The sequence below is a fragment of the Rhinoraja longicauda genome, chromosome 35 (assembly GCF_053455715.1).
Source record: "Rhinoraja longicauda isolate Sanriku21f chromosome 35, sRhiLon1.1, whole genome shotgun sequence".
In the NCBI taxonomy this organism is placed as follows: domain Eukaryota; kingdom Metazoa; phylum Chordata; class Chondrichthyes; order Rajiformes; family Arhynchobatidae; genus Rhinoraja; species Rhinoraja longicauda.
Window position 1 is genome coordinate 9438322 of NC_135987.1, and position 27906 is coordinate 9466227.

The 27906-nt window shown below is 48.3% G+C and overlaps 2 protein-coding genes across 2 annotated transcripts in view; both read left to right on the forward strand.

Annotated features, from left to right (window-relative positions):
- LOC144609888 (pro-neuregulin-3, membrane-bound isoform-like) overlaps positions 1-27906 on the forward strand; it is a 437458-nt gene that overhangs the window by 59397 nt on the left and 350155 nt on the right. The window lies entirely within an intron of this gene.
- Positions 6595-27808, forward strand: LOC144609889 (pro-neuregulin-3, membrane-bound isoform-like). Its single transcript, XM_078428271.1, has 5 exons — positions 6595-6692; positions 13896-14019; positions 16408-16532; positions 23601-23795; positions 25084-27808. Exons 1-5 carry the CDS (start codon positions 6619-6621, stop codon positions 25604-25606), a joined length of 1041 nt encoding a protein of 346 aa, XP_078284397.1. The 5' UTR covers positions 6595-6618; the 3' UTR covers positions 25607-27808.

Sequence of the window (27906 nt, forward strand, 5' to 3'; positions counted from 1 at the left end):
GGTACTATTGTAACATTGTACTCACATCATACTAACATTGACTCCTCAAATTGACCCCAACACACTAATTACTCCTGACACATATACACACATGCACGCACATACACACACGCACACACTCACACTCTCCCACACACACACACATTTAAACTCCCATACTCATACTCACACACTTACACATACATACACTCACACTTACACTTGCACACTTTTGCGCACACACCACACCCACACACACCCTCTCTCTCTCTGTCACACACACACACACACACACTCACTCACACATACATACACTCACACTTGCACACTTACGCACACACTCACACATACACACACACACATACACTCTCACTCACACACTCATACTCGCACTGACATACGTGCACACACATACATACACACACTTACACACACACACACACACATACACACACATACATACACACACACACATACATACACACACACATACATACACACACTTACACACACACACACACATACATACACTCACACTTACACACTTACACACACACACACATACACACACACATACATACACACACACATACATACACACACATACACACACACACATACACACACACACACACACACACATACATACACACACTTACACACACACACACATACTCACACACTTACACACACTCACACTGACACACATGCACACACATACATACATACACTTACACACTTACACACACACACACTCACAACCCATACTCACACGCATACGCACACACACACTCTCACTCACACACTGACACGCACACGCACATACACTGACACACACACGCACACACTTTCTCTTTCTCTCATCCTCTCTCTCACTGTCTCAGTGAATCAAACATGTAACTGCGGCTTATAATTGCTGTCAAGATCCTGCACTGTCGAATAACACAAAGAAAACTATTCAGCTCATTGTTTGCTTTGGCCCTTCCAAAGTGCAGTTCAATTAGTCCCACTTTTGCTCAACATCTCTGCTATTTATTTCTCCCAGTATGTATCCATCCCTTTTAGAGGCATCTATTAAATGTTTCCGAGGCCAATCACGTAATGTATGCCCGAGGCCAATCACGTAATGTATGTCCGAGGCCAGTCACTTGCTGCCTTGAATAATTTAATGCCCTGTTGTCTTTGTTTTTTCCCATTAATCACCTTTAACTTTTGCATAACAACCCTTCATCCACTGGAAGCATTGTTTTTATGTGCGGTATCTCAACTTTTCCTGATTTTGAATACCTCAATCACGTCTCTGTTCGAACAATCCCTGCCTCCCCAATCTCCACAAACCCGGCGCCTTATCTTTGAGACTTTTCTCGTCAGTGCTCGATTTGCCTTTTCTTGTCAGTGCTCGATTTGCCTTTTCTTATGCCTTCGTGACCCTGAAGTCAGATGCCCAGAAATGGCCAACAGAGTCCAGCTGGTGGCAAGCCAGTTTCCGAACTCAAGTACAGAACTACGTCCTGGGGGCGGAGTTGGATCCATGGGAGGTGGTCTTGGAGGGGAGGATGCTCCTCTAACTGCGGAGCATCTTGGACAACACAGCCCACCCCCTCCATGACACACTGGTCAACCTGAGGAGTACCTTCAGCAACAGACTGGTTCCCCCAAGATGTGGTACAGAACGCCACAGGAGATCCTTCTTCCCTGTGGCTATCAAACCGTACAACTCCTCCCCCTTCTGTCGTGGGATAGACTGACTCAACCTTCCCCCCTCCCCCAAAAAATCTTTTCACATCCCCAATCCATTCCATTCGTCACTTTAATTTCATGTTTCATGTATCTTGTGTTTTATGACTGTTGGCAGACTCATTTCCCTCCTGGGATAAATAAAGTTCTATTGTATCGTATCGTAAATACACCGATCAGCCAAAATATTATGACCACTGGCACCTGTCAAGGGGTGGGATATATTAGGCAGCAAGTGAACAGTCAGTTCTTGAAGTTGATGTGTTGGATGCAGGAGAAATGGGCAGGAGTAAAGACCCGGGCGACTTTGACAAGGGCCAAATTGTCATGGCCAGACGACTGGGTCAGAGCATCTCTGAAACGGCAAGGCTTGTGGGGTGCTCCCGGTCAGCAGTGGTGAGTACCTACCGACAGTGGTCCGAGGGAGGGACAAACCGCAAACCGGCGACAGACAGGGTGTTGGGCGCCCAAGGCTCATCGATGCGTGAGGGCAACGAAGGCTATCCCGTCTGGTCCGAACCCACAGAAGGTCGACTGTGGCACAAGTCACAGAAAATTTTAATGGTGGTCACGGGAGGAATGTGTCACAATACACAGTGCATCGCACCCTGCTGCGTATGGGGCTGCACACGGAGGACCAACAGCATATTGGGCAGGTGGTCATAATGTTTTGGCTGATCGGTGTCCATGCTTGCTATCACTTCCCGGGATCTTGTACTTTATGTCTCGATTTATAACACCACGAGGTCCCAGTCACTTTATTCACTGACCCGGCACCTTCAAAGGTTTGAGCACACACTCACAGGTCTCAGTTTCTGCACTCCGTGTAGATTTATACTGTTCCATCTTGTGGTATCTCTCCTCCCATCACATACCAATCCACACATCACCACATTCAATTTCACAATCCATTCAAGCAGCACTCCCTGATCAGATCACTTTCACAGAGTCCTTACAGCACAGAAACAGGCCCTTCGGCCACCGAGTCCATTCCAGCCATCACGTACCTATCCACACTAATCCATAGTGCACTCGGTCCATAGGTCTACTGTTCCTCACTGTTCCTAACCACTTCTAAGATTTGGTTCATCTGCAGATTTTGCAAAGCTTATTCCGCACACCCAGATCTAAAAGATGAATATGTGTACCAAGAAAATCAATGGTCCTGGTGCCAATCCTGAGAAGTTGGCTTTGCACATGTCTCCAGTCTGAGAAACAAATGACCATAATGACTCCTTGCTTCCTTGTCCAAGGCCAATGGTATATTCATGCTCCTTTAGCTTTAGGGGTTGAGCTTTGCTAACAAGTGTTTTGTGAGGCACTTTCTCAGACCTTCTGGAACTTTAAGTACATGGACCTTGGATATGAAAGCTTTCAAGGGATATGGGCCAAACGCGGGCAGGTGGGACTTGTGTAGATGGGACATCTTACTTGGCATGGGCGCTGGGCCGAAGGGCCTGTTCCCTTGCAGTCTGACTCCATGACGCTATGACTCAACACCACAGATCGGGCCTCTGTTATGTTTCTCTGTGACCAGTCCAACAAAGGGTCTCGACCCGAAACGTCGCCCATTCTTTCTCTCCTGAGATGCTGCCTGACCTACTGAGTTACTCCAGCATTTTGTGAATAAAGTCCAACAAAGACAGTCGGGATTTGCCCATCGCCTATCTCCGCCTCCTCTCTTTCCCTGTGTGTTGCTTGCCCAGTGGCAATTAATCTTTACCCCGTTTAATGTTGTTGGAAGCTTCCTCTCACCGATTTAAACTGGCCTGGATTTATCCTCCTTTTGAACAAGCCTGTTGCACTTGCAATCCTTCAAGTGAAAGGAAATGTAAAATAACATTTTGTGCCTCAGCTATTTCTCTGCTTCCTCTGATAGATGAGAATTTTAGTTCTATTCAGCTAACAAGTATCTGATAAGTCTTTTATTGATAGTGCTCTTGCATATTCAAATTCCCTTTTATGCAAACTGCTAATTTATTTCAACACTGACTCTTTGCTTCTCTAAGATCTTTTCTCGTTTCTACCATGTGATACTCTCATTGACCCCCATTTGTTTTCCTTTTATCACTGAGCTGCCAGAACTTTTAGTCATCCAGATATCTCTGAATCATGGAGACATCCAGCACAGAAATAGGCCCTTCGGCCCATTGCATCGGCACCACCTGTCAAGCATCCATTTACCTGAATCCCACTTTACCCTCCCCAGAAAACGATCACCCCCCCCCACACACTGATTCTCCCACTCACTTTCATACCAGGCACCGTTCCCATTGGCCAAGTAACCAACTAACCCAATCATTATTGGAATGTAGGAAACCCACGTGGTCACAGGGAGAACATGTAAATCCCACACAGACATTATCGGTGGCTGGGATCGAACCAAAGATACTTGAGGAACAAGATGGACCACTCCGTTGAAATCGCCTATACTGAAGTGTAGTACGCAAAGGAGCGTAACGTCCGCCATTTTAGTAGGCAAAACCCACCGTTCGCTGTGCCTCTCGCAGTGTAATCAGTGTTTTAGGGGAACGGTAGGTGTGATGACACCATTGAAATGCAGAATATATCTCATCTGTCAATTCACAGGTTTTTGTTATTTTTCTTTTTAAATGTTTCTGCAAGTTTCTGCCTACTAAAATGGCGCCGTGACATACTACTGTTTTTAGGGTCGAGTGGTCTATCTTGCTCCTCTAGTATCTTTGGATCGAACCTGGGTCACTGGGGTTGTCAGGTAGCATTCCTATCAGTCGCACCATTGTGATGCCAATTAGGGCTGCTTCTCCCACATTTACCTGTCCATGACTGCACGCAATCCAGTTCTTCTTTGGACCTTTTCCCCTTTGTTCACAGCCAGTCTTTAACCCTAATTTCCGAGATCAATTCCTTATCGCCATTAGGAATTCCATTCTCAGTTATTCCACATCTTCATCCAGGAAAAAAATCACTTTCAATAATACAGTCAACCAACCCCCACCCGTGTCATTGTCCCCCGTGCTGACCAAGACCAGATCTACAAATTGCCTCCTCTAGCAACACATCCACCAATCTGGACAATGGCATGAACAGGCCCTTCGTCCCATCAACTCTGTACTAACCATCAAGCATCCCTTTGCCTGACCTGCTGAGTTACTCCAGCATTTTGTGAATAAATACCTTCGATTTGTACCAGCATCTGCAGTTATTTTCTTATACTACCCTTTACATTGATCCCATGTTATTCTCCCCACAATCCTATTCCATGTTCATGCAGGTTAGGGCTCCTTCTACACGGCACCATTGAAGATCCCCAGCATGGGTACAGCACATGTTAAATGTTGATTGAAGCTTCCTCTGCACTGCTCCATTCAACTCTCTGAGAAGCGGTGCTCTCTCATCCATCCTGGGCTTGATTACACGGCTCACCCCTCGGTCCTCCAGGACATTGATTCACCTCCCGTCCTGGCTTTGGAATCCTCCCAAATCCCAGATCCTCACTTTGAACCCTCAGGGCAACACTCCAGCAAAATTAATTTAGCTTTTCATTTTCATGAATTCCATTTGTAGATGTGTGCATTCTAAATCAAAGGCCTGGCGTGGGTGTGATTTGGGTTTGAACTGGTCGAATCCATTCACTGAATCCATCAGCCGCCATGTGAACCCCATGCATTCCCAGCACCCCGTCAATGGGAACAGGGGGTTGCATGTGGTGCGATTCAGCCGAGTGAAGCAAAACTCTGCAATAAGCACACGATGAAAGTGCAGGTCGAAGAGATCATCCTATCCATCAAAATACACACATACGCACACATGCTCACACACACTCCCATCCATGCACATACACACACGCACTCACCCACACGCACATACATACACACACACACACATGCTCACAAACACACGCACATCCACACACAAACACACACACATGCACATATACAAACACACACTTACTCAGCCTGCACACACACAAAAAAACACATGCACACATGTGTGTGCACGCATACGCGTACACACATATGTGCACACACAAATGTGCACACATGCACACACACATTCACATACACACATGCACGCAAGCACACATTACCACACACACACACACACACACATGCTCACAAACACACGCACATCCACACACAAACACACACACATGCACATATACAAACACACACTTACTCAGCCAGCACACACACAAAAATACACATGCACACATGTGCATGCACACATAAGCATACACACATATGCGCACACACAAACGTGCACACATGCACACACACATGCACATACACACATCCATGCAAGCACACATTACACACACACACAAACACATGCACACATACAATACAATGTATCTTTATTGTTATTGTACAGAGGTACAACATACGCGCGCGCACACACATGCACACGGAAGCACCTGCAAATACAGACACACATACGATATGTGTAGAGGCACTTGCACATACGTGCACACATGAATGCATGAAACACACCACTACATGCATGAAACACGCCACTACATGCATGAAACACACCACTACATATACACACACATGAAAAGTACACACACAAGTATACCTCCATGTATAACATACATACATACATACATGCACACACACACACACACACACAATTAGCATGAACACACATGAATATGTACACAGATAAATGCACACACATAAAATTGCACAAACACGCAGACACATGTGCACACACACACACACACACACATGAAAACAGACCACATATATACAAAAGTGTGACCACACAAATCACCCATCGTAATGAGAATGCTTCTGAAAGTAAGTGTTCATATCGATGTGCCTGGTCACGAGGGCACTCCCAGGCTGGTGTGACAAATGGTGATTTTCTCTGCCTGTGTTTCTGTCCACAGAGAGCGAGGATCTGTACCAGCGACAGATTATGTCAATAACCTGCATCACAATCGGGCTGACAGTGGTCGGGATGCTTTGCGTGGTTCTTTACTTCAAAACAAAGTAAGTCCATTCCTGCTGGATCTGTGGCACTTAAACCTTGTCTGAAAGTCCCCAGGCTTCCCGTGAGCTCTGCCAGTTTCCATCCACTGTGTCCAGTTTACCTGGATAAGTCCGCTCCCGTGATAATGCGTTTGCTGTCTGTTTGCTCAGCAGGGGAGCCCTCTCACGGCCTTGGTCCTAGGTTGTGAGTTCACTCCTGCGCTGCGTCACTGAGATTAGAACCTGGGCCAGTGTAACACTGAGGGACTATCGATGTGTGAGGTGGGGATCGCAAGATAACACCACAAGGTCGAGCTATAGAGGGAGCCCTCTCCTGTCAGAGGGTTGGTCCTGAAGGGAGACCGAGCTACTAAAGAGCCAGACCTAGCCCACAAAGCCCTGACGCTCACTCGGGGAGTGGGTCCTAGATACACTGACCGTCACAGGGGAAGGAGTCCCCTAGTGGTGCTGTGATCTCCACAGGCAATGACTCTCACTGGGGTACACGTTCCCTGGACATTGGCTGTCCATTGACTGTGGGCTGCCTTCTGACTACTCACCCCAACATGAATCCCACCCATACACACAGCCTCCCTGATGTACAGCCTCACACTGATCAATACACACTGAATGGCACGGCGAAGAAACAGGCCCTTTGGCCCTCAGTGTCTGTGCCAAGATAATCCAATCTCACCTGCCTTCACATAATCCAGATCACTCCAATCCCTGCAGATCAAAAGCCTCTCAAACTCCACCATCATATCTGCCTTCACCACCACCCCTGACAGCGTGTTCCAGACACCCACTGCTTTCTGTGTAGAAAACTTTGCTCCACTACCTCCTTTAATCTGTTCACTGCCAATTTTTTTTTTTCACTCTTGGCCATGACCTTATGTTGAGGCTGGGACTATCCCAACGCTGAAGAAACAGTGAGACAGGTACATGGATAGGGCAAGTTTGGAGGGATATGGACCAAACGCAGGCAGGTGGGACTAGTGTAGCTGGGACATGTTGGCCGGTGTGGGCAAGTTGGGCTGAAGGGCCTGTTTCCACACTGTATGACTCTTTGACTATATGACCTGAATATACTAGGTGGTGGCATTGAACGGGTTAAACTCTGCCCCTCTCATCTGAAAGCTATGTCCTGTATCCTTTTTTTTACAATACAATATATCTTTATTGTCATTGTACAGGGGTACAACGAGATTGAGATTGACATTTCCATGCTGGTTCTGACTGTCTATCCTATCTGCACCCCATCCTATTTTCTATCAGGAAACTACTGAGACTATTTCCTGGCTAATCCAGGCGCGATCTCGTTGTAGCCTCTCCCCATTTGGCTGAGCCAAGAGATATTCATACAGAGCCTCTCCATCTAGTCCCTCTGCTTTCGACCGGCGCGCGATCAGTCCGAGGCCTAATTAATTTTAAATGCCCTGTCTATTTATTTGATGTACAATCAGATGGAAGGCAGCAATCCTCCTGAAATCACAGCCCTGACAAATTCATTTCTGTCCAGGCCAGGCCATTCATCGAAGCCGCTGTCATCACCAGTTTTCCAGTCGGATGCAATAACAGGGAGAGAGATAATTAAATTTAATTAAAACACTGGCAATCAGGTCACCGCAGCAGTAAAACTCCTCATTGAAACGAGCAACGACTGCACTCTCAGGAGGACTGGGGTGATATTTTCAGACCGATTGGCTCGGTACGGACGATGATAAAATTGCCTGGTCACCCTGGGGCCGTGGACACAGAGTGTAGGAGACCACAGCCCAGCACAGCGCTGGTCAGAGTGGCAACATCGTTAATGGATTCTGATCTATCGTCTTGTCAGGATGACTGGAGATCAGAAAATATTGCCAAGCAAATCTGAACAGCTGCTGCAGACTGAGAAAGAAAATGCAGATGAGACCAGATCTGACCCTTTATCCCGGTCCATTTGTTCCACACTCTGGTTGGAGATCTGTGCACGGAGATTGATCCAGTCTCCTCCATCTACTGGGTTCAGCAGTCACTCCACATCTTGGAATTGGGCAAATCTCCACATAGAGTCATAGAGTGATGCAGTGTGGAAACAGGCCCTTCGGCCCAACGTTCTCACACTGGCCAACATATCCCAGCTACACTAATCCCACTTGCCTGCATTTGGTCCATATCCCTCCAAACCTGTCCTATCCATGTACCTGTCCAACTGTTTCTTAAACGTTGGGATAGTCCCAGCCTCAACTACCTCCTCTGAAAGCTTGTTCCATACACCCACCACCCATTGTGTGAAAAAGTTACCCCTCAGATTCCTATTAAAACTTTTGCCCTTCACCTTGAACCTATGTCCTCCGGTCCTCGATTCACCAACTCTGGGTAAGAGATCCTGTGCATCTATCCAATCTATTCCTCTCATGATTTTATACACCTCTATAAGATCAGCCCTCATCCTCCTGCGCTCCAAGGAATAGAGACCCAGCCTCCTCAACCTCTCCCTGTAGCTCACACCCTCTAGTCCTGGCAACATCCTCATAAATCTTCTCTGAACCCTTTCAAGCTTGACAATATCTTTCCTATAACACGGTGCCCAGAACTGAACATGATATTCTAAATGTGGTCTCCCCAACGTCTTTCCAACTGCCACATGACCTCCCTACCTGTGGTAATAAATCCTACCTCTCCAACTCTCGGAAGCTACTCTCGGAAGCAATGGAGATTTGTCCGTTTACTTCAATCCGTGGAGATGTTGCCAACCTCCTTCATCCCTGGGAATCAGTCCGATCTCCACCATTCCCTGGGAATTTTGCACTCCCCTCCATCCCATGGGTTTTGGTGAAGTGGCTGAATCTGAAAGTCTGTGGACGCAAGGAACTGCAGATGCTGATTTCCAAAATCACACAAAGTGACAGAGCAACTCAGCAAGTCAGGAGACCCTTGTGGAGAACATGGAGATGTGACCTTTCGGGTCCAGACCCGACTGTAAAGTATCATCTATCCATGTTCACCAGAGCTGCTTGCCTGACCTTCTGAGTTACTCCAGCACTTTGAGTCAGAGGCTGTCTGTGGGCTTCTGTTTCCTGGCCACTGGTGTCCAATGTACCTTCAGCATGTGGTCACCATCTGCTTCCATCGTGTGACCTCCTGCCTCCGCCACTCTGCCTCCCATCCTCTGGCCATTGCTCGCCCAGCTCAATGTCCTTGTTGGTGTCCTCTCTTCCCAAATAGAACAGTTAATCAGTGCCTCATTCCCTGACACCCCCACCTCATTTTCATTAGTGCTTCATTCCCTGGGTCTATGAAATGAGCTGCCAGAGGAGATAGTTGAGGCAGATACTCGGACTGCGTTTAGAAGATGTTTGGACATGTATATGGATAGGAAATGTTTAGAAGGATATGGGCCAAATGCGGGCAAATGGGATTATCTTAGATAGGGCATCTTGGTAGGCACGGACAAGTTGGGCTGAAAGGCCTGTCTTTGTGCTGGATAAATCACTGACGCCAGTGGGAAGCCCTGACATGGCTTGGATAGAGTGGATGTGGAGAGGATGTTTCCACTAGTGGGAGAGTCCAGGACCAGAGGCCATAGCCTCACAATAAAAGGAAGATGAGAAGGAATTTCATTTGTGAATCTGTGGAGGTCATTGCCACAGATGGCTGTGGAGGCCTGGCCAATGGATATTTTTAAGGTGGAGATTGACAGATTCTTGACTAGTACGGGTGTCAGGGGTTATGGGGAGAAGGCAGGAGAATGGGGTTGAGAGGGAAAGACAGATCAGCCATGATTGAATGGCAGAGTAGACTTGATTGGCCAAGTGGCCTAGAACTTATGAACTTATGATATAGACCCAGAGGCAAGGGGTCTGGAAATGAGGTGAGGCATCTTTGTCGGCAAGGACAAGGTGAGCCAAGGGCCCTGTTTCCTTGTGATGTGACTCTACCACTACACCATTGGATCATCCATCCACCCACATCCATTATGTTCAGTGGAAACATTCAACATAGAAACATAGAAAATAGGTGCAGGAGTAGGCCATTCGGCCCTTCAAGCCTGCACCGCCATCCAATATGATCATGACTGATCATCCAGCTCAGTAACCTGTACCTGCCTTCTCTCCATACCCCCTGATCCCTTTAGCAAAAAGGGCCACATCTAACTCCCTCTTAAATATAGCCAATGAACTGGCCTCAACTACCTACTGTGGCAGAGAATTCCACAGACTCACCACTCTCTGTGTGAAGAAATGTTTTCTCATCTCGGTCCTAAAAGACTTCCCCCTTATCCTTAAGCTGTGACCCCTGGTTCTGGACTCCCCCAACATCGGGAACAATCTTCCCGCATCTAGCCTCTCCAACCCCTTAAGAATTTTATATGTTTCTATAAGATCCCCCCTCAGTCTTCTAAATTCCAGCGAGTACAAGCCTAGTCTATCCAGTCTTTCTTCATATGAAAGTCCCGCCATCCCAGGGATCAATCTAGTGAACCTTCTCTGTACTCCCTCTAAGGCAAGAACGTCTCTCCTCAGGTTAGGAGACCAAAACTGCACACAATACTCCAGGTGCGGTCTCACCAAGGCCCTGTACAACTGCAGTAGACCTGCAGTAGAACCTCCCTGCTCCTAAACTCAAATCCTGGGCGGATTTGCCATTTTGTCCGTCTCTCATCAGCAATCACTCTGCCATGAGCTGTGGGCCCCCCAACCATAGACCAAAGCCAGGCGTAGCCCGCAGCAAAGCGTTTTACATTGCAGCTCACAGTGCAAATCACAGGCATTCCATTGTACTGCAGGGTTGCTAGGAGCAACATCCTTGAGATCTCTCCCACTCTCCACGGCAATCCTAAAGCCTTGGCAATCTGTCAGGCACAGCCCTGTTGCCACTCACTGCATGTGGTGCCAGGCTTGTGGGCAAGGATGCTTCTGGGTGGGATTGATCTCAAGCCATGCTATCTCGGAGGCATCGACACTTCCCACCCAGTGTGTCGAGGGCTCCAGGATGATTCACAATCACACTTGCATTTTAGATTAGTTTAGTTTAGTTTAGAGAAACAGCGTGGAAACAGGCCCTTTGGGCCTCCGAATCCGCAACGACCGCCAATACCCACACATTAGCACTACCCTACGCACACGAGGGACATTTTTTACATTTGTACCAAGCCAATTAACCTACACACCTGTACTCTCTGGTGTGTGCGGGAGGAAACTGACGATTAGGGCGCAGCGGTAGAGTTGCTGCCTTACAGCGAATGTAGCGCCGGAGACTCAGGTTCGATCCTGACTACGGGCGCCGTCTGTACGGAGTTTGTACGTTCTCCCCGTGACCTGCGTGGGTTTTCTCCGAGATCTTCGGTTTCCTCCCACACTCCAAAGACGTACAGGTATGTAGGTTAATTGACTGGGTAAATGTAAAAATTGTCCCCAGTGTGTGTAGGATATTGTTAATGTGCGGGGATCGCTGGGCGGCCTGGACCCGGTGGGCCGAAGGGCCTGTTTCCGCGCTGTATCTCTAAAAATATTTTAAAAAATCTAAAAAAGGATCGGAGAAAACCCATGCAGGTCATGAGGGAACGTACAAACTCTGTGGAAACAGCACCCATAGTCAGGATTGAACCTGGATTTCTGGCACTGTAAGGCAGTAGCTCTACCGCTGCGCCAACGTGCCGCCCGGTGAATTTTTCCCCGCCCTTCCTTGGGGTATGTTGCATTTGGAGTGTGGTCACTCATATTATTGAGCCAAGCCCAGCAGAGCAGATTGGTGCATTTAATCTGGGACTATTCTAAATCTCCGAGGATTTTACCCCCATTCGATCCCTTCAGTCTAAGTCATATTCACGCCTGCTGTTCTCACAGTTCCTAGCCACTGTAAGAGGTTTCTCATGCATTTTTTATTTGCCGGTTCTCAAGACCAGCAAAATTTAGTTCAGTTTCACTTAGAGTTATTGCATGGAAATAAATGTTCTTGTGTGGGAAGGAACTGCAGATGCTGGTTTAAACCGGAGATAGACACAAAAAGCTGGAGTAACTCAGCGGGACAGGCAGCACCTCTGGAGAGAAGGAACGGTGATGTTTCGGGTCGAGACTTTTCTTGTTGGGAGTCAGATTGATGGTATTGTGAAGGGTGGGGAAACCTGGAGGTGAGAGAATGATGGTAGGGCAGTGAGGCAGCGGCACTAACTGTGGTGCTACCACCCCAGCCGAATCTGAACCAGGGGCGCAGCGGTAGAGTTGCTGCCTTAAAGCGCCAGAGACCCGGGTTCGATCCCGACTATGGGTGACGCCTGTACGGAGTTTGTACGTTCACCCCGTGACCTGCGTGGGTTTTCTCCAGCTGCTCCGATTTCCTCTCACACTCCAAAGCGCTAGCTCTCTCTCTCTCTCTCTCTCTCTCTCTCTCTCTCTCTCTCTCTCTCTCTCTCTCTCTCTCTCTCTCTCTCTCTCTCTCTCTCTCTCTCTCTCTCTCTCTCTCTCTCTCTCTCTCTCTCTCTCTCTCTCTCTCTCTCTCTCTCTCTCTCTCTCTCTCTCTCTATCTCTCTATCTCTCTCTCTCTCTATCTCTCTCTCTCTCTCTCTCTCTCTCTCTCTCTCTTCTCTCTCCTTCTCTCTTCTCTCTCTCTCTCTCTCTCTCTCTCTCTCTCTCTCTCTCTCTCTCTCTCTCTCTCTCTCTCTCTCTCTCTCTCTCTGTCTTCTCTCTCCTTCTCTCTTCTCTCTCTCTCTCTCTCTCTTCTCTCTCTCTCTCTCTCTCTCTGCCTGTTTCCACGTTGTACTTCTAGAAACTCATAGTCTAAACTTAATTCATTTTCCCAGTGATCTGATAACTTTCTGGATCACAATGCAAAACTGAGGAGAGCGATTTTAACGGGGCAATACTGGCCATGAAGGAAGGTCTCCATCTTACATGCCATGTGCTTGACTTGTGCAGAATCTACAAGCACAATGTAGATTGTCTCCCTTTCACCCAGTGCAGTGCATGTAGCAATCATAAGTTCATCAGTGATAGGAGCAGAATTAGGCCATTCCACCCATCAAGTCTACCCCCCATGTTCAATCATTGCTGATCTATCTCTCCCTGCTCACCCCATTCTCCTGCCTTCTCCCCATAACTCCTGAAGCACGTACTGATCAAGAGTCAATCTATCTCTGCCTTAAATGTGTCCATTGACTTGGCCTCCAGGGCCTTCTGTGGCACAGCTCACGGGCTAACTGCTGAGGTTTGCAGGGCGTGAAAATGCTCTCTGTTTCACCAGAAAACAAAGACAGAAGTTGCGAGTCCAAGGCAAGGAGATTCGCTTTGCAAAGAGCTACAGTCTGAACGCCGCGGATGTGAACAGACCGGACAGTCCTCATCAGAGCGTCTTGCCCCTGGAGAAGGTGAGCAGCTGCCGGCTGGGACGAGAGAGCTCCTTTGGAAGTGACAGCGTCAAATAGGCTTTGTTACTACTACACCGCATCTTCTGACGGGTAACATTGCAGTCTTCCCAGCTCAATATCCAATTCTCTGACCTCTGAGAACCCAACCAGACACAAACAGGTCTATTAACCATTGGTTAACCATTTTAACCAAGTGGTAGAGTTGCTTTCTTACAGAGCCAGAGACCTGGGTTGGATCCTGACTACGGGTGCTGTCTGCATGGAGCTTGTACCTTCTCCCCGTGACCACGTGGGTTTTCTCCAGGAACTCTGGTTTCCCCCCACACTCCAAAGGCGCACAGGTTTGCAGGTTAGTTGGCTTGGTGTAGTTGTAAATTGCCCCTAGTGTGTGTAGGATAGTGTGAGTGTGCGGGGATCGCTGGTCAGCACGGATTCAGTGGGCCGAAGGGCCTGTTTCCACGCTCTATCTCTGCACTAAACTAAACTGGCCTAGTCTGAAGAAGGGGCCCAACAGGAAACGTGGCCCATTCTTTATCTCCAGAGAGACTGCCTGACTCGCTGAATTAATCCAGCATTGTGTCTATGTCCTTTTTCTGTAAATTATCTGTGACTTTGGCTCAGTTAATTTTTCCCCTTCTATTAGCATACACTGATCTATTATTGACACGCATCAGACCTTTTTATCACTCTTTAAATGCCAAATTAACGACTTATCTCGATATCAATCGTCACCTCACCCTTTCAGATAAATTACTTTGTTCCACCCCTTCCCCTCCCCTACCTTTGCTATTTAATCTTGGTTCCTCTCTTTCACAGTTCTGAATAAGAATCAGCTACCTGAAACATTAACTTTGTTCACAAAATGCTGGAGTAACTCAGCAGGTCAGGCAGCATCTCGGGAGAGAAGGAATGGGTGACGTTTCGGGTCGAGACCCTTCTTCAGACTGAAGAAGGGTCTCAACCCGAAACGTTACCCATTCCTTCTCTCCCGAGATGCTGCCTGACCTGCTGAGTTACTCCAGCATTTTGTGAATAAATACCTTCGATTTGTACCAGCATCTGCAGTTATCTTCTTACATTAACTTTGTTTCTCTTTCTGCAGATTCTCCCTGATCTGCTGAGAGTTTCCAACACTTTCTATTCTTGTTTCCAATTTCCAGCATGAGCATTTCTTTTGTTTTTAGCTTAGTTTAGTTTAGTTTAGAGATACAGCGCAGAAACAGGCCCTTCGGCCCACCGAGTCCATGCCGACCAGCGATCCCCGCACATTAACACTATCCTACACACACTCGGGACAATTTACACTTATACCAAGTCAATTAACCTGCATACCTGTACGTCTTTGGAAGGAGTCAGGAAACCAAAGATCTCGGAGAAAACCCACGCAGTCACGGTGGGAACGTACAAACTCCGTACAGACGGCGCCCGTAGTCAGGATCGAACCAGGCTCTCCGGCGCTGCAAGGCAGCAACTCTACCCCTGTGCCACCGTGCCGATCCTTTTACTATCATTTATTTTTATATTGTTGACTGGACAGTGGGATGTACCAGAAGCTAAACACCTTGTGAACGGATTCCACCACGTTTCATATCTCCTGACCTCCTGGGATTAGGTTGCATTCTCAATGATTGAAAGATACAACATGGAAGAAGGCCCTTTGTCCTGCCGAGTCCACACTGACATCACCAGCTCTCTGGTGTCCCACTTTTGCATCCACTCCCTGCACACGAGGTGGCTATTTTACAGAGGGCCGATTAACCTCCAAACCCGCACGTCTCTGGGATGCGGTAGGAAACCGGAGCACCCGGAGGGAGCTCACATGGTCACAGGGAGTGTAGGGAAAAAAATCTGCAGATGACGGTTTAAATCGAAGGTATTTATTCACAAAATGCTGGAGTAACTCAGCGGGTCAGGCAGCATCTCGGGAGAGAAGGAATGGGTGACATTTCGGGTCGAGACCTTTCTTCAGTCACAGGGAGAACGTGCAAACTCCACTCAGACAGCACCTGAGGTCAGGATCGAACCTGGGACCCTGAGGCATGCGTTCCGCCAGCTGTGCCACTGTGCCACACTAACATTAATGTATTGAATATTATTTTGTGTATTATATGCTATCTATGAGTATTGTGCTAACAGGCATATTATCCTGCTAGGCATAAAGTAGACATTTTATTGTTCGGTTAATATGACAATGAAACACTTTTGACCCTCTCTTGACTCGAGCGAAGTTACCAGGAGAGCAGGAAATCCTCTTGACTATATTCTACAGGGGAGCCTCCATGTCAATGGTAGGAGGACAGACTCAGCTCCTAGGTGGTGCTAACAGAGGGTTGCTGAGACGAGGCGAGCTTCTCCCTAACCCTGAGCTAATGTTCCTGTGTTTTACAGTACACCAAGCCAGGCACCAACATAGGGGACGAACGGCGGAAAGTTCTGGAATCGCAGTTCTCGGCTGCTGGATTGTCCCCAGCCAAATCCTCGCCACCGCAAAAACCATTGGGGAAACCGCAGAGGTAAATACACGTTGAAAACATCCCCAACAAAGCCAACCCAACTCATTACTCTCGAGGAACGAGCAGGAAAAGTCATCTGTTGATCAACATGGGTCTAGAAAAAGGGATTTCACATTCATCACAAAATCTCTCCAAAGCCTAATACCTCCACTGTGAATCCAAGGCCTCTAACAATCAAGAAAGGCCTTCTGAAAATCCAAACAACACCACATCCACTAGTCCTCCATTGTCTGTTCTACCTCTCACATCCTCAAAAAACAAGGTTGTGGGGAGAAGGCAGAATTTCAGAGGAAAAGACAGATCAGCCATGGCTGAATGGCGGGGTAGACTCGATGGGCTGAATGGCTTAATTGTACTCCTCTGACATGAAATCAAGAGTATGTTTGTAAGAACACAATGCCCTTCCATAAATCCGTGTTAACTTTGTCCGATATTTCTTAAGTATCCTGTTAATAGATCCTTTACAACGAGTGCTAGTGACCCGACTATGTTCCTGCTTTCTCTCTCTTTCCTTCTCTAAATAATAGAATGATAACTGCTACCCTGCAATCTATAGATGTTTCCATAATCTGTAGTATATTGGAAGATGACAACCAAAGAATGTCATGGCCATCCCGATTAGTACATTGTAATGCATTATTTTCCAGCAATTTATGTACTTTCATTTCAAATAATTTCTTAAGCACTCATTTTACAAAAATCCTATTTTTTTAAACCAATTGCACTTTTTAATTGGACTCTTGCTGCCCGAGCATTTCTGGAAAGTTGACTTGTGTCTTCTTCTATGCAAACAGAACCAAAGTATTTGTTTCGGAAGGAACTGCAGATGCTGGTTTACACCGAAGATAGACACAAAGTGCTGGAGTAACTCAGCGGGACAGGCAGCATCTCTGGAGAGAGGAATGGGTGATGTTTCGGGTCAAAACCCTTCTTCAGACTTCAGTTGATCGAGACCCTTCTCGAGCCGAAACTCAGCCTGTCCTGCTGAGTTACTCCAGCATTTTGTGTCTATCTTCAAATAATTTGTTTATTTCCACTTCTAATTCTTTGTTCCCCTACTTTAAATATCCCCTAATCTGTCCATGGAGACCTGTTTTTGCATTCAGTTCTCACTTTTACACATTGTGTAGTTTTTTTACACAATTCTATGCTTCTTGCAAGTTCTTTCTCACACTCAATTTCTGTTCCCTCCCTCTGTCTTTTGGTTGATCGTTGCTGAATTCTAAACTTCTCCCAGTTCTTCGGGCTGCCAACTTTTGCTGTTAACTTTGTCTGTTTCCCATTCAGATCTCTCAGTCTGAAGAAGGGTCTCGACCCGAAACGTCACCCATTCCTTCCCTCCAGAGATGCTGCCTGTCCCGCTGAGTTACTCCAGCATTTTGTGTCTACCTTCTGTGTAAACCAGCATCTGCATAGAAACGGCTGGGTTCATTCTCTCTGGAATTAAGAGGCTCTTGTGGTGACTTTACAAAAAGTTTGCAAAACTGTAAGGGGCATAGACAGGATAGATAGTCAAAATGGTTTTTATTCCAGAACAGGGAAGTGTAAGACTAGAGGGCAAAGGTTTAAGCTGAGAGGAGAGAGATATGGAGGAAATTTAAATGGGTATGCAGGGAAAGAAGGTGCTTGGATCATGTGCAGGCAGATGAGATTAGTTTAGCACGGCATCATGTTGACCACAGACATTGTGGGCCGAAGGGCCTGTTCCTGTGCTGTACTGTTACATGTTCTATGAGATCTGAGGGGTATTTTTTTCCTAGTGACGTGGAACAAGTGGCGAGAGGAGGTGGCAGAGACAGATACACTTAAAACGTTTAAAGGGCATTTGGACATGTACTTGGATAGGAACAGCACATGGGGAATGTGGGCCTAACGCAGGCAAACGGGACTAGTATAGTTACATTTCCAGTTTGGCATGGACAGCACGGTGGCTCAGCGGTAGAGTTGCCACCTGACAGCGTTAGACACCCGGGTTCGATCCTGACCACGGGCGCTGTCTGTACGGAGTTTGTACCTTCTCCCCCGTGACCGGTGGGTTTTCCACGAGATCTTCGGTTTCCTCCTGACTATATGTCCCTGCTTAGGATAGTGTTAGTGTGCGGGGATCGCTGGGCGGCGCGGACCCGGTGGGCCGAAGGGCCTGTTTCTTCGCTGTATCGCTAAAGGGCGGCACGGTAGCGCAGCGGTAGAGTTGCTGCCTTACAGCGAATGCAGCGCCGGAGACTCAGGTTCGATCCTGACTACGGGCACCGTCTGTATGGAGTTTGTACGTTCTCCCCATGGCCTGCGTGGGTTTTCTCCGAGATCTTCGGTTTCCTCCCACACTCCAAAGACGTACAGGTTTGTAGGTTAATTGGCTGGGCAAATGTAAAAATTGTCCCTAGTGGGTGTAGGATAGTGTTAATGTACGGGGATCGCTGGGCGGCGTGGACCCGGTTGGCCGAAGGGCCTGTTTCTGCACTGTATCTCTAAACCTAAAAAAAAAATCTAAAAATCTCCCACACTCCAAAGACGTACAGGTTTGTTCAGGTCAATTGGCTTGGTGTAAATGAATAAGATTTGGCGCTGGTGTTGGACAGCATGAGTGAGCGGGGATCGATCGCTGGTCGCTGGGCAGAAGGCCCTGGTTCCGTGTTGTATCTCTAAACTAAATTAAGCGAGGATAAGATGGTAGAGGAAGCTCATTTCTATGCCGAGTGATTTTATAGTTTTACGAATCTTTATTTCTTTTGCTGGCCGTGAATGGGTTGTTTTGCGTTTTAATGCCAGAATGGAAGGAAGGGGTGGCCAGTGGTTCGTGCATTCACTGTATTAATGCTGTAAGTATACCTCTCTTATATTCCCCTCTCGCTGAGGCCAGAATCTCTCTTTAATTTGATCTGCTGCACCGTGTGAAGTCCTCATGAAAGGAAATCACATTTAATGCTATTTTTAAAATCGCATGCGTAGCTGTGGCTGTTAAGAAAATGAGTGGGCAGATTTGTGGGGGATGGGTAAGTTGAAAGTGCATTGAGATATGGATCATGTAAATGGAGAGGGTACAGAGGAGATTTACTAGAATGTTGCCTGGGTTTCAGCACTTAAGCTACAGAGGGAGGTTGAACAGGTTGGGTCTTTATTCTTTGGAGCGTAGAAGGTTGAGGGGGGACTTGATAGAAGTTTTTAAAATTTTAAGAGGGACGGACAGAGTTGACGTGGGCAGGCTTTTCCCTTTGAGAGTGGGGAGGATTCCAACAAGGGGACATAACTTCAGAATTGAGGGACAAAAGTTTAGGGGTAACATGAGGGGTAACTTCTTTACTCAGAGGGTGGTGGCTGTGTGGAATGAGCTTCCGGTGGAAGTGGTGGAGGCTGGCTCGATTTTATTATTTAAGAGTAAATTGGATAGGTATATGGATGGGAGGGGATTGGAGGGTTATGGTCTGAGAGCAGGTAGATGAGATTAGGTCAGAGAAAATGGTCGGCGTGGACTGGTAGGGCCGAACGGGCCTGTTTCCGTGCTGTAATTGTTATATGGTTATATGGTTATATGTACAGGCAGATGAGATTAGTTTAGCTTGTATCATGTTCGGCACAGACATTGTGGTCCGAAGGGGGGCTGTTCTTGTGCTATACTGTTCTATGTTTTGGATGCTGAGAAGGATTTTGGAGAGAATTAAGAGAGAAGGATCAAAACTTCAAAATGTACTAAGGTCAGGAAAGACAAAGGTGCAAGGGTTGTGGTAGTAGGAGCCTGTTTGGCCTCGGATTTAGAAAGTGATGCGATTATCCACGTTGAAAGATTGTCTTTCTTCTTGGGAAGTCTCCAGCACTTATCCAGAGCTGTGACGAAGCAGAAACAAGGAACTGAAGATGCTGGTTTAAACCGGAAATAGACACGGAATGCTGGAGTAACTCAGCGGACAGGCAGCATAGAAACATAGAAACATAAAAAATAGGTACAGGAGTAGGCCATTCGGCCCTTCGAGCCTGCACCGCCATTCAATATGATCATGGCTGATCATCCAACTCAGTATCCCGTTCCTGCCTTCTCTCCATACCCCCTGATCCCTTTAGTCACAAGGGCCACATCTAACTCCCTCTTAAATATAGCCAATGAACTGGCCTCAACTACCTTCTGTGGCAGAGAATTCCACAGACTCACCACTCTCTGTGCGAAAAAAAACTTTCTCATTTCGGTCCTAAAAGACTTCCCCCTTATCCTTAAACTGTGACCCCTTGTTCTGGACTTCCCCAACATCGGGAACAATCTTCCTGCATCTAGTCTCTCCAACCCCTTAAGAATTTTCTAAGTTTCTATAAGATCCCCCCTCAATCTTCTAAATTCCAGCGAGTACAAGCCGAGTCTATCCAGTCTTTCTTCATATGAAAGTCCTGCCATCCCAGGAATCAATCTGGTGAACCTTCTCTGTACTCCCTCTATGGCAAGAATGTCTTTCCTCAGATTAGGAGACCAAAACTGTACGCAATACTCCAGGTGCGGTCTCACCAATGCCCTGTACAACTGCAGCAGAACCTCCCTGCTCCTATACTCAAATCCCCTCGCTATGAATGCCAACATACCATTCGCTTTCTTCACTGCCTGCTGCACCTGCATGCCTACTTTCAATGACTGGTGCACCACGACACCCAGGTCTCGTTGCATCTCCCCTTCTCCTAATCGGCCACCATTCAGATAATAGTCTGCTTTCCTGTTCTTGCCACCAAAGTGGTTAACCTCACATTTATCCACATTATACTGCATCTGCCATGCAATTGCCCACTCACCTAATCTATCCAAGTCACGTTGCAGCCTCCTAGCATCCTCCTCACAGCTAACACAGCCCCCCAGCTTCGTGTCATCCGCAAACTTGGAGATGTTGCATTCAATTCCTTCATCCAAATCATTAATATATATTGTAAATAGCTGGGATCCCAGCACTGAGCCTTGTGGTACCCCACTAGTCACTGCCTGCCATTCTGAAAAGGACCTGTTTTCTGGAGAGAAGGAATGGTCGAGACCCTTCTTCAGACTGAGAATCAGGGGAGAGGGAGACGCAGAGATACGGAAGTGTAAGGTGTGAAAACGAGATATCAAAGGGGATGGGGCTCAAGGAAAATGAAGAATAGATCACTGTTAGCTAGGAGAAGGTGACAACGAAGCATGCAGACTTAAAATGTAATTAGGGGGACAATCAGACTGGTCAGAGAATGAGGAAGGGCGAGGGAACAAGCTAGTTTTAGATTTTAAAAAGGTAGGGGAGGGGAAGGGGTGGTACTAGCGAGTGTCTTGGTAGTGAGATGGTCTTGTACCTGCTCTGTCTTTGCACGTTCCCTGGCAGTGGAGATGCCAATATGGGAACAATAGATCATAAAATCATAAGTGATAGGAGTAGAATTAGGCCATTCAGTCCATCAAGTCCACTCCACCATTCAATCATGGCTGATCTATCTCTCCCTCCTCACCCCATTCTCCTGCCTTCTCCCCATAACCTCGGACGCCCGTACTAATCAAGAATCTATCTATCTCTGCCATAAAAATATCCACTGACTTGGCCTCCACAGCCTTCTGTGGCAAAGAATTCCACAGATTCACCACCCTCTGACTAAAGAAATTTCTCCTCCTTCCTAAAAGAACGCCCTTTAATTCTGAGGCTATGACCTCTGGTCCTAGACTCTCCCATTGGTGGAAACATCCTCTCCACATCCACTCTATCCAGGCCGCTCACTATTCTGTACGTTTCAATGAGGTCCCCCTCATTCTTCTAAACTCCAGCGAGTGCAGGCCCAGTGCCGATGTACACTCATCATAGGTTAACCTGTTCATTCCTGGCTGTCAACTCCACAGATAAGGCAGGGGGTGACTGACAGAGAGGGGTCAGCTTCTACGGTGGAATATTTCTTCCACTGTTTCTGTGCGTGCCATCAACACGTAGCCCTCTCTACCCCATCCCGAATGCCCCTTCTCCACTTTGACCAGTCAGGCGACTAAATGGAAGATGGAATTCAACACTGGGGCTGGTGGGCTGGAAGAGAACACTGATGATGAAAAGTGGAGGATTTAGCGGCCACAATGTCGATGATGTTTTTTCAGTACTTTGCCTTGCCTGCTGTAGACAGGCCTGGTCTCAGAAATGTTCAGGAAGGCAGAGATCTTAGCTGCTTGGGCTTTTATACCACATCTGGTTTGAATCTCAGACACCTTATTAGAAAGACTGAGCTTATATTCACTGGGATTTAGACGGATGAGAGGGGATCTTGTAGAAACATATCAACTTCTTAAGGGATTGGACAGGCTAGATGCAGGAAAAAAATGTTCCCGATGTTGGGGGAGTCCAGAACCGGGGGTCACTGTTTAAGAATAAGGGGTCGGCCATTCAGGACTGAGATGAGGAAAAACTTTTTCACCCAGAGAGTTGTGAATCTGTGGAATTCTCTGCCACGGAAGGCAGTGGAGGCCAATTCACAGAATGTTTTCAAGAGGGAGTTAGATATAGCTCTTAGGGTTAACGGAATCTAGGGATATGGGGGGAAAACAGGAATGGTGCTTTTAGATGATCATATTGAATGGCGGAGCTGGCTCGAAGGGCCGAATGGCCTACTCCTGCACCTATTTTTCTGTGACTACACTGTACATGATCACAATTGAGCCATTTACAGCGTATAGGCACATGAGAGGGGAATAGCATTTAGTGCAAGGTAAAGCCAGTAAAGTCTGATCAAGGATAGTCCGAGGGTCACCAAGGAGGCAGATAGTAGTTCAGCACTGCTCTCTGGTTGTGGTAGGATGACTCAGTTGCCTGATAACAAAATGTCCCTGAATCTGGAGGTGTGCGTTTTCACAATTCTATACCTTTTGCCTGATGGGAGAGAGGAGAAGAGGGAGTGGCCGGGCCACACTTGTCACAAGGATGGACCACAGATTGAAACCGAATGAACAATAAAGTCCATCACGGGAGGGAGGGATGGACCTAGCACTCTCCACCCACCCACTGTTCCTCTTTCGGCCAGGGTTTGGAGCCAGGATCGCTCCCTTGCCTCAGTGTGGAGTAAGCTTGTGACCACTGTAACAGTCTCTCTGGCCAACAGGTATTACCCTTCCTCGTCGCTGAGCCCGAGGCAGCTAGGCAGGATGTCCTCAAGGGTCAGCCCACGCCCCTCGCCTCCGCTACTCCACGGTTCCCCGAGTTCACTTGGAAGAGGACCAGCCTCGAAGTCGCCCAGCACAAGCAGCCAGATGCAAGAGCAACTTCCAACAGACAATGACCTGCTGGACAGCAAACGGTAGGAGAGTCGTTTGTGCGTACGTGAGTCTGTAAATGTTCACGTGTGTGGAAGTGTGCGTGAGGCCTTGTGCCACATCAGTGTATGTGAGTGTACGTTTATGTGGAAGGAAGAAGAATGTGTGTGTCTGTGTGTGTGTGGGTATTGAGTGTGCCGGAGTGTGCAAAAATGTGCATACCTGCATGTGTGTAAAAGTACATGTGCATGCCTTTCTGTGTATTTCTCTGCAAATAATTGTGTGTGTGTCTGCATGTATGTGAGTGTGTGTGTCTGTGTCTGTGTATATATGTGTGGTGTGAGTATGGGTGCGTTTGTATGTATGTATCTGTATGCACTCTGCGTGTGTGTGTGTAAGTATGTGTGTATGTATATGTGTGTTTATTTGTGTGCACTATGTATGTGTCTGTGTTCTGTGTGAGGGTGTGCGTAAGTGTATGTATTTATATATACATGTATGAGTGTGTATATTGGTGCGAGACTGTGCATATGTATGGTGTGGGTATATGCGTGCGTTTGTGTATATGTGTGTGAGTGTGGGTGTGTATGTATATATGTGTGTGTGTGTGTGTGTGTGTGTGGCTGCGCACTCTGTGTGTGTGTGTGTGTGTGTGTGTGCACACTGTGTGTGCACTGTGTGTGTGTATGTGTGTATGTATGTGTGCAGAAGTATGTATATGTGTGTAAGTATGTGTGTGTGCACACTGTGTGTGTGTGTGTGTTCTGTGTGTATGCGCACTGTGTGTAAGTATGCATGTGTGTGTGTGTATGTGTGTGCAATGTGTGTGTGTGCTCTGTGTGCATGTGCACTGTGCGTGTGTGTAAATATGTATGAGTGAGTAAGTATGTATGTCTGTTGGCGTAAGTATGTATGTGTGTGCACTGTGCGTGTGTGTGCACACGGTGTGTGTGTGTGTGTGTGTGTGCACGGTGTGTGTGCGTGTGTGTGTGTGTAGGTGTGTGTGTGCATATGTGTGTGTGTGTGTGTGTGCACGGTGTGTGTGCATGTGTGTGCGTGTGTGTGTGTGTGTGTGCGCGTGCGTGTGTGTGTGTGTGCACGCGTGCGTGCATGTCTGTGTGCGTGCGTGCGTGTGTGTGTGTGTATGTGTGTGTGTGCGTGCGTGCGTGCGTGCATGTCTGTGTGTGCGTGCGTGCGTGTGTGTGTGTATGTGTGTGCGTGCGTGTGCGTGCGTGCATGCGTGCATGTATGTGTGTGCCTCCCTCATGTTGTGCAGCCTCTCTGCCTGTGCTGATTGCTGTCTGGTGGTCTCTCCACCTTGTTTCCCCGCAGAGCTGCTGCCGTTGGGGGGCCGTGCCCGCAGAGTCCCAGTGAAGCTCGGCGCGGAGCCTTCCACCGACCGGTGCAGCTGTGCCCGCTGGAGCTGCGAGACAGTGGCAGGCCGGCGCAGGGCTGGGTGGCCTCGGTGCCCGTCACCCCACTGATTGGGGAGAAGGGCTGTGCACGTGTGCAGGCGGAGCGCCGGGACGGGGAGTGCCGGGACGGGGAGCGGGGCCAGACCTCTCCCAGCTCCTTCCCAGCCGAGCTGAGCAGCGCCAGCGCCCCTAACACACCGCTGCGCGTAGCAGACGGGCAGCAGGTGGAGATGCTACTACAGACAGTGCAGATGCAGATCCAGCTGCTGGCTCTGGCCAGCCACAAGCCCGAGGACTATGAACTGATTAACGAGTGCGAGGAGCAAGCGGGCGAGAACACGGACTTCCTGCCTGTGGCCTCGGCGGAGGAGGTACCGTTTCTGCTGAAGAAGGAACAGTGCAGAGACTGTGACCTGGGAAAGGGACATTCTGCCCGCTGAACCTTCATTGCATTGTGAACCTGGGACAAGGGAAGAGTATGACGAGAGGAAAATTATTTATATGCATTTATTTAAAGCATTTAATTAGAAACCAAATAGTCTGTTGCCCCCATAGTGGTTTATGGAAACTATTTTGTATTGTTTTATCAGATAATGTTTCTTTATTTCTGGTGAAGATCTTAGTGCCTATTGTCCGCAGCGGGTGTTTATTGGGACGTGCTGTGTTTCACCAGATTAACTCCCAGCACCTCCACCGCTGGCACAGCCTCACTCTCACGACTAAGCCCGGTCCTGGGTACTGCCACTGGCACAGCCAAGGGGTACAGAGGTTGGGACGTGCAAGGGCACCATGGGAGAGATAACACACCTACCAGGTGTGAGGGCTTCGGACTAGACATCGTCCGCGACACGCTATTCACGAGAAAGTTAGACTTAGCTCTTGGGGCTAACGGAATCGTGGGATTTGGGGAGAAAGCAGGACCTGATTTTGGATGATCAGCCGTGATCATATTGATCGAAGGGCCGAATGGCCCACTCCTGCACCTACTTTCTATGTGTCGAAGCTGCGTCCACGTTGTGGGGCTGGAAGCAGAAGGGAACTAGCCACGGAGTCTGGAGGAACACATTAACTTGGCCGCGCAGTCTGTGCCGTGCGGTGGAGCCCGGGCCCTGCCGTGTGGCAGTGGCACGCTCTTGTTGTGGAGCCTGCCCAGACCAGAGTAGCAGCAGCATCTCCCCAATGTTGACTCTGCAACCCCACCCCCCCATGTCACACCAAACTGACCCTGTCTCCCTTGACCCCGTCACCAGGTGTTCCAGCTGTGAACCAGCTCTTGGTCACCCCGTTCCAGCTGTTGCCCTTGGTGACCCAATTCCAGCTGTTGCCCTTGGTGACCAGGACTTCCAACTGTGAACCAGCTGTTGCCCTTGGTGACAAGGAGTTCCAGCTGTTGCCCTTGGTGACAAGGAGTTCCAGCTGTTGCCCTTGGTGGCCAGGAGTTCCAGCTGTTGCCCTTGGTGACCAAGAGTTCCAGCCGTTGCCCTCGGTGACCCAATTCCAGCTGTTGCCCTTGGTGACCAGGTGTTCCAGCCGTGCGCTCCAGCTGTTGCCCTTCCTCACCTGGAGTTCCAGCTGTGAACCAGCTGTTGCCCTTGGTCACCAGCGTTGTGGCTGTGGGCTCCAGTGTTGCCCTTTGCTCACGCTGTACTCCACCTGAGCCCAGCTGTTGGCCTTGGGCAGCCAACTCCAGCTGTGAGCCCCAGCTGTTGGCCAGTGTCGTGTGTTTCTGGGGGAATGGTTGGAGTGACAGGGAGTAAGAGTGCTACGGGTTCCCACACCATCTCAGTGATGGATTCCCAGCTCCGGCTGCTAAGGGATTGCTCTCTCTCTCTTTCTATCTCTCTCTCTATCTCCGTCTCTCTCTGTATCTCTCTCTTTCTCTCTGTCTCTCTCTGTCTCTCTCTCTGTCTGCTGTGTATGTTCATCTCTATTTCTATATCATCTCTCTCTCTCTCTCTCTCTCTCTCTCTCTCTCTCTCTCTCTCTCTCTCTCTCTCTCTCTCTCTCTCTCTCTCTCTCTCTCTCTCTCTCTCTCTCTCTCTCTCTCCCTCTCCCTCTCCCTCTCCCTCTCTCTCTCTCTCTCTGTCTCTCTCTCTCTCTGTCTCTCTCTCTCTATCTATCTCTCTCTACGTTGCCCCTCAACTGTAGCTCGAGTACCATTAAGAATGAGTCCAAGTATGTACTGCTGGATATGTTGCAAGGGACTGCAATGGGAGGCACCAAGGACGTGGTGCATTTCTAACGTAGCATGGCTTGGTTATGGGAATAATGCCACGCCACTCCAGCACCGAGACTCCGAGTGGTGAAATGACGGCACACCGCGTGCACCCCCACCCCCTCCTCCCTCCCCTCAGCTCCCCCCACCCCCCTCCCCTCAGCTCCCCCTCCCATTCCCCGCTCCCCTCCCCTCTGTCGCCCCCACTCCCCCTCCCACTGCCCCTCCTCCCACTGCTCTCTCCACCACCTCCGTCCACCATACAGCCCACACACAAGGCGAGGTGCCCTGTGCAAACCAGAGGTCACACACCTCACTCATGCCGTGTCAGAGTTCATGTGACTGAAACAGCCAATCAGGGGCCCCATTCATCACACAACCTGGTGGAACCCATGGTGTACAAATTAAAAACTATTTAAAAACTTGATGGAGCCTCTTTGATTCTGCATTTTCCTCAAGACATTCCCATCGTCCTTAATTGGCCTTGGGGAGGTGTGCATGAGTTGTCCTTGTAAACCCCTGCAG

Bases quoted from the DNA above. Each gene is read 5' to 3' on its own strand.
- LOC144609889 (XM_078428271.1), top strand. From the start codon at position 6,619: ATGTCAATAACCTGCATCACAATCGGGCTGACAGTGGTCGGGATGCTT. The intron at 6,693-13,895 runs GTAAGTCCATTC...CTGTTTCACCAG, and splicing joins GTTCTTTACTTCAAAACAAA to AAAACAAAGACAGAAGTTGC. The intron at 16,533-23,600 runs GTAAATACACGT...TCTGGCCAACAG, and splicing joins CCATTGGGGAAACCGCAGAG to GTATTACCCTTCCTCGTCGC.